Source organism: Triticum aestivum, chromosome 3D (assembly GCF_018294505.1).
Source record: "Triticum aestivum cultivar Chinese Spring chromosome 3D, IWGSC CS RefSeq v2.1, whole genome shotgun sequence".
In the NCBI taxonomy this organism is placed as follows: Eukaryota; Viridiplantae; Streptophyta; class Magnoliopsida; order Poales; family Poaceae; genus Triticum; species Triticum aestivum.
The window spans coordinates 46,612,805-46,620,153 of record NC_057802.1 but is presented as its reverse complement, the minus strand read 5'-3'; the positions used below and the strand labels follow the sequence as shown (position 1 = coordinate 46,620,153).

Genomic DNA, 7,349 nt, shown 5'->3' with positions numbered 1-7,349 from the left:
ATGACTATCTAGCATGGAGCGACAGGTGGCACGGTGCTGCGACCGGACGCGACAGAGCGTGGCGGCCCATATCCGAGGAGCTGCGCGGGATGCGGGACCAACGCAAGGAAGGAGAAACTCGGGGCAAACTGTTTTCTGCCCGATCCAATGGCCCACGCGGCTCGCATCGGACGGATCGCGCATGACCGGCCGAAATTTTGGGCCGGCCGGCGCAGAACACAGCCCCTTTTCTTTCGCTTCTATTTTGCGCATCTTTTCATAAGAAAATAGAAAAATGGAGAAACGAAATTCTCAGAAACCTTTGCTATATGGGTTGTTTGATTTATGCGATTTCCTTTTGTAACGATTTTCAGTGTATTTTACAGAAAGCTTCTGCCCCTCAAATCTTTCGGAGATTCCTTTGTTTTTCCTAGTGTTCAATCGAACGACCTTTCTATTTCGGGGTTTTCTGATCAAGTGACAGTACGCTGCAAGTGCCGTTTGAAAAAAAGAATACTAACAAGATCTTGTGTCTCAACTGAAACAAAACATGTGAAGAGCAGGTTTTGTTACTACGCACAGGCCAACAAAACTTTGACAACTCATTGTAATGTCGATTTTATGTTCAGGCCAACAAGTTTCGAGAATTCATGTGTAAGTATAACAAATATCACGAGAAAAATATATAAAAGTACGTAAGTCCCCAAAACCACTTATTTTTACGCTTACCACACAACTACATCTGCAATATCAGTTTCACAAAGTTAGATAATTTGGGCAGCAAAATCCTTGCAGCCCAACCACGTAGGTAACTGAATTTCGGAAACATCAAGCTGAGGAAAATAAACTACAAGAGCAAGGAAAGTGCACCGGTACACAGTCCGAGAAATCCCCTGCAGATGCTCTCGTACTAAGGCAAATAACAGCAGCAAAAGGTCAAAGTAAAAAACTTGGTTCAGAAAGATAAGGAGAAGACGGAGAAACATAACGGAGTTGATGACAGGGACATCCAACTGATTGATGCAGGGCCAGCACTCAGCAACACCTTGATCACTTCAGAAGAAGGGTTTTGAACTGACAAAATTTGGAGGCCACTTTATCAACAGCTAACTGTGAACAATTTTTCTAGCTCGCTGTGGCTTACAGACTCGGAGTATTGAACTGATCTGGCAGCCCCACGCACAGCCTGCTCAGAGACCTGGCAACATCGTTCAATGATCAGAGAGTCTAACTTCTGTGGATGTGCCAGCTTCGATACTCCAACATTAGTCACACTTTCACAGAGCCGGAGCGTGAGATTAATCAAGCATGGGGCACACACAGTGAAACGCAGCCCAGCATCAGTTATGCTCTCGCAATCCACAAGGTCGAGGGCCTCCAGTAATGGAGCAGATGAGAGGGCCTTCATCCCCTTGTCATTAAAGAAGTTGGCACCCCTTAGCACGAGAACACGAATCGGGCAAGACTGAATGAGAGCCACTAGGCCCTTCTGTGTGAAGCCTATTTCTGACGGGTACATGGTATCACAACCTGAAAATGTGAGATCAACACTCTCAAGCATAGGGCAACTGAGAGCTAGAGCCTTAAGGCTGTTATCAGTAAATGCCGTCCTGAAATCATCTTGGTAGTACTGAGGATCCAGCGAAAGTGAGATGCTTTTAAGGTTGTTGCAGCTCTGGGATAATGCAATCATGTCGTTGTCATTTAGACCCCGAACATACTCCAAGCAAAGTTTCTCCAGTGCTTTGCACCTCCCAAGGAGAAAACGAAGTCCTTTTCCTGTCGCAATTTCGATAGATCCCAACTTCAAGTCCTTCATGTTCTCACAAATGAAATCATACATATTCAGGCTATGAGGGTCGTATGAGGGATCATAGCCCCCATTAGGACCAGCCCACCTATTACGAAAGAATCTTTTCTTGATTTCAAACACAAACTTCTGTAGATTTATCCATCCCGAGCCAAACTTCAGGAGGTCATCCTGGCTGATGCCCTCGCAATTCTTTACTACAAGCTCCTCCAATGATCCTACAGAGCCAAGGTACTCCAACCAATCTTTGCTACCTACTTTGTTGCAGTCAATAATGTGGAGAGCAGAAAGACTCTGGCAATGAACAGACACGGTGAGAAGCCCTCTTGAAGTTATGTTTGGTGTGGACGTCAACCTGAGGGACGCTAGTTTCTTGGAACAGGCTAGATAACCAAGACCAGAGTCATCGATGTATGAGCAAAAGCTTAAACCAAGACTAGCCAGCGAGGGGCAGTGAGATGATAACACAGAGAGGCCTTGGTTGTCCAACTGATTGCCATGGCCTTCCGTCCAACCAGAGTAGTCGATTTCCACTTTACACAAATTAGGGAATCGGGTGCACAGCGATGCCAAGGCTTCTGTAGCAGGGCAAAGGCCACAGCCAACATGGATAGCACCCCTCTGATCTGCCTCAATCTTGTAGAGCCGCTTCGATACAAGGGAAAGAGAATTCAGATCACTTGTCCTGGTGATCCTTTTGAGGAACTCTGCAAACAGTTCCTCCGGGAGATCCTCCATCGAGCAATGCAGTGTGCAAGTATGGTAATCCTGAGCTTCAATAGGTACACAGCATTGGACAGAAATTAATGAGATCAGAGTTATGCACAGCAGGGCTATAAGATCACTTTAGCTATAGCGATAAAGATAAATATTATACTGGAAAATTCATGTGATACTAATAAGGAACATCTTAGTAATTATCCTCCCAAGTATCTGAAACTGCTAAACTAATAAAGAAAGAAGGGATGCAGAAACAACCAATCAGAAATACAAGTCTAAGAGATAACAGTGATCTGACCGATCGCATAAAAACCTCCTCCATGTGAGGACTGAGACCTAGGTGCTCCTGAGGAAGTTGCATCAATAGAACAGAAACTATGTTTTTTTTTTCAAGTATAATCCTTTGGACATTGAGTCATCAATTAAAGTGCAACAATCGAAATTCTGAAACATGTACAATAAAGTATCATAGATACACGAAAAATTGCTCTTTCAAGTATATATCGAAGATTTATGTGCTCATCTTTCGAAAGAACATTAATTAAGGCACCACCCTATTTATCTCTAAATCTCTAAGCAGACAAGAAAGAACCCATAAGTCACACAATAATGCAGAGACATATCTGGATTTGCTGGGAAAATGAAAGCAAGGAAGAAATCTATGGACATAATAACTAGAATCGATGCAAATGAGCAAATCTAGTAGTACGAGATAACATCCACCTGCTGATTTTTTATTTTATTTTTTGCCTTTAGCAAGGAAATCACGGGATTGGACATAAAAATTACCGGCAACAAGAACGCTAATAAGTAGTAATAACTAGGAGTTCCATGTGTCAATCGACCATCCAAATCGAAAGAAAGGAAGAAAGGATCCATATGAGCATCTCAAGTTGAGGAGCTAACGAACCGAGGTTGGATCTGTTTTCTTCAGACGGAACAGAGGAAAGGGAGCCGCCGTCAGCACGAACGGGAGAGAAGAACGGCACGAATCGGCGGCGGTCGTGGGTCGGCTCGGCCGGAGGAGCAGAGCGCCGCCTCCGACCAGTCTTGAAGTGACGGATCGACCAGCCAAACGCCTCGCGCCAGCTGCAGCCCCGACTCTAAAACCCCCGCGATAAAATCGGTATGGGGTGGTAGGTTTTCCAGTCGTCGCCCCACGGTGGCCAGATGTTGTAAATAAGCTAGTGGTGCTTTAACTTGTCATGGATGTTCACTTTAGTGCCTGAACTCAAAAAATACACCGAACTGGTTCTAAAACTTGGCACGAACATGCAAATACGGTGTTAATCTCATCTGTAGATGTAAAGTGCGTCCACGTGGCCCGTATATGGATGATGTGGCACTGACATGGCGTAGGCCCCAATTGTAGCTAGGAAACAGAATTATTACTTGACTCTATAACTAGTGGACCCACCTGTCAGTACATTAGAAAAATTAATATGAAGAATGAAAAAATGCGACAGGAATCGAACAAGCAACCTGATGTGTGCCCGCTAGTTGCGATACCCACTATTACCAAACATGTACTGGTTATAAAAATGGCAACTCCATTTATATGTATTTTATATAAAAGTCTTGTGCCCATAAATTAGTTGTAGCCAGTGGTCCATTTTGCACACGTTATTTTTTCAAAAAAAAAGTGAAAAGCATATTAGTACTAATCATAATAATAAAATGCAGATTCAAATATGTGTGAGTAATAATTACCCCATGCTACACAAATATCCGTGTGCACAAAAATAAATATATAGAGGAGTTTAATAAAATAACTTACTAAAAAATGTTCCTGTAAGTTTTAGAAATATTGACTTATTATTTAGAAAATTCCTTTTTAAATATAATACATGGTTGTTTAAAATATTTGTAAATATAAAATTTAAAATATGTGAATAATTATTCAAGTGTTTGAATAATTGAACAAATATTTACAAATGGTAATCTAAAAGAAATGAATTATTTATATTATTCAAACATTGTTATAATTCATATATATTATTCATGTCTGTACATTTTATATATTTGTATATCATTGTTAAATATAATCCATGACTGTGCATTTTCAATGTTTGTTTACGAACAGTTTGAAACACTCATATGTTATATTTAAAATAGTATTTTCCAAATAATTAGTTAATATTTCTAAAAGTAATTTTTTTATCGCATACCTCTATATATTTACTCTGTGTGCACACCGATATTTGCGTAACATGAGGTAAATATTAATAACACATGAATATTTGAATCTAACTTTTATTATTATGATTATTATTTACATACTTTTTACATTTAAAAAAATGTTTCCAACATGGGCCGCTGGCTGCAGTCAATTTATGCACATAAGAGTTTTTTTGTTCAATACATAATACTTGAGGGACTCTCTTTGTCAACAAAACATGTTGGTTCTGATGGCTAGCACAGGGATCCCTGAAGGTCTGGTAGCAGGTTCGATTTATGAAGTCCAAATTTTTATGTTAATTTTCGTCAGCCATATACCATCTACGGACAACATTGGCACCGTATTTGCACGTTCGTGCCAAGTTTTAGAACTAGTTCGGTGTATTTTTCAAGTTTAGGCACCAAAGTGAACATCCATGGCAAGTTCAAACACCACTGGTATATTTAGCTCATTAAACCATACTCAGTCAATGTTTTATTGTTTTTTACATATTGTTGAAAACATAATTTACAAACAAAATAAAAAACAACGACTACTACTACTGCGCCGCCGCCCGCCGCGGCGTCCGTCAGCCGCGCCTACAGGCCGAAGAGCTTGCCGAAGGTGTTGTAGCCGCCGCCGTCGTCGTCCTTCTTCATGCCGCCACCCCTGTCCTTGCTACACCCCTGTCCTGGGTCGCCTTGTCGGACCGGTTTGGTCGGCGGTGGTGCCTCATTGTCGCTGTCCTCGAGGACGATGACGCCGCCCTCGTCGCGGCCGCGGCGCCGAGCGACGATCTCCTCGAGGGCGCGGCACTGGCACTCCATCTCCAGCCGGACGTAGTCCTCGCGCGCCCACTTGATGGCGGCCTCATCGGCGGCGGCCATGTCGGCGTACTCATTCTTCACGGCGACGAGCCCCGGCTCCGTCTTCGGCTTGACGAGGCGGGAGGAGGGAGCAGAGGAGCCACGGCCCTCGTTGATGACGAGGGCGCCGCCGCGGGTGCGACGCCCGAGCGGCGTCTCCACGGGCTCGGCCTTGACGTTGGCAAGCGCCGATGAACCGGTAGAGCGGGAGGAGGAGGAGGAGGAAGAGGACCCGCCCGCCATGCGCCTCGGCAGTCATGGGCCGCCACTCCGGCGGGGGACCGGGGCGGGGCCGCCGGGTACTAGCGGTTGACGTCGGGCTGCGGGGGGGGGGGGGGGGGGACGCCTCCGGCGCTGAGCCTCCACCACCCCGGCACGCGCATGTCAGGCGGCGCCGGGTAGTTCGCCTCGTGAAGGAGGTGGGCCTCCCACTCGTGCAGATGGCGGCGGCCGAAGCCGTTGGCCACCGCTTCATCGCCGGGAAATCGCTCTCCCATCGACAGTTGTGGACGCGGTGGCTGTAGATGGAGAGAGAGAAAGAGATGGGGGCGTCGGCGGCGAGAGAGGGACTGCGGGTGAAGAAGAGTCGTCCACAGGCGAGAGAGGGGGCGGCTTTTATAGCGGCTGGGGAGCGGCAGATGTGTGTACGCGTGGCGCGTGTCACCGCTCCATTGCGCCGCCCGTGAGGAATCAATGGAAGGCTGACCGGCGAAAGCTTTGGCATTGATTCCCCGCGGGAAATCGAGGCGATGAGGTCGACAAAACGCGCCCGGTCACTGACTCGGTGGGCCCGCCAGGTTTTCGTGCAAAAAATGTTTACCCCGGGAGCCCTACAGCGCCTCGGGTTTGGTCCGGGTCCGCCAACGCCAAATTCGGTCCTAACCGATGAAAAGCTTCTGGGGGTGCGACTCGACCGATTTTTTGACGCCGACGATAAAAAAAGGGCTCCCGGAAGAGGGGGGGCTTGTTGAGAGCGCGGCTGGAGATGCTCTAAGAGCTTGGGCCTAGCGTAGCGTAGCAGGGCATTTCCAACACGAACTTGGACACAGTATACGTCCGTCCACAATGAATATGAAAGCCGAATCGACTATCACTTCCGCATGCCACATACTCCTTCTGTAAATTAATATAAGAGCGTCTAGATCACTACTTTAATGATCTAAACACTTTTAAATTAGTTTACGGAGAGAGTACATTTTAAATGAGATTTGAACAAACCGAATGATTATCCTGCAAAACGATTAAAATCATTATATTTTCAACACATTTCAATTAAATAAAAAGGGAAAGATTTTTTAAACTAGTCTGAATGATCACTGGCCATGGCAACATTCATGTCTCATGTCATATATTTCCCATGTTCAGCAAGCTCACCGAACCCTAAAAAGTGAAGTTGTGGGAGGAGAAAAATAAGACGTGGGGCGTGGCCCTCCTGGGACCCAAGCCATGCCAACATTCCACAACTCTTCCTCCTCTGACCCATCATGCAGCACAACGAAGTATGCATACTTTGGGCGCTGCTGTGCATCAGCCGGAGGATCTTTTTAAAAGATACGCGCCTCACGAGTCATTGGATTTGATGGATTGAGCGACCGAGCGTTGTTTTTTATCATTGCAACACAGGTCGTGTTGCGGAAAATTTCTGCAACACGGGTCATGTTGCAGAAGTTTTTGCAAGATTTTTTTTAACAAAGGTCATATTTCAGTTTTTTTTGCAAGAGAGGTCTTGTTGTAATTTAGTTTTTTCAACCGAGGTCTCATTACAAATTTAACATTTTTTATAACATAACTCTTGTTGCAGATTTTGCAACAGATG

The 7,349-nt window shown here is 45.2% G+C and overlaps 1 protein-coding gene across 1 annotated transcript; it reads right to left on the bottom strand.

Annotated features, from left to right (window-relative positions):
• Positions 1 to 820: 820 nt before the first annotated feature.
• LOC123074057 (F-box/LRR-repeat protein 14-like) lies at positions 821 to 3,630 on the bottom strand. The gene is made up of 2 exons (XM_044497005.1): positions 3,420 to 3,630; positions 821 to 2,557 (listed from the first exon to the last, which is right to left on the bottom strand). Exon 2 carries the CDS (start codon positions 2,525 to 2,527, stop codon positions 1,079 to 1,081), a length of 1,449 nt encoding a protein of 482 aa, XP_044352940.1. The 5' UTR covers positions 2,528 to 2,557; positions 3,420 to 3,630; the 3' UTR covers positions 821 to 1,078.
• Positions 3,631 to 7,349: the final 3,719 nt, after the last annotated feature.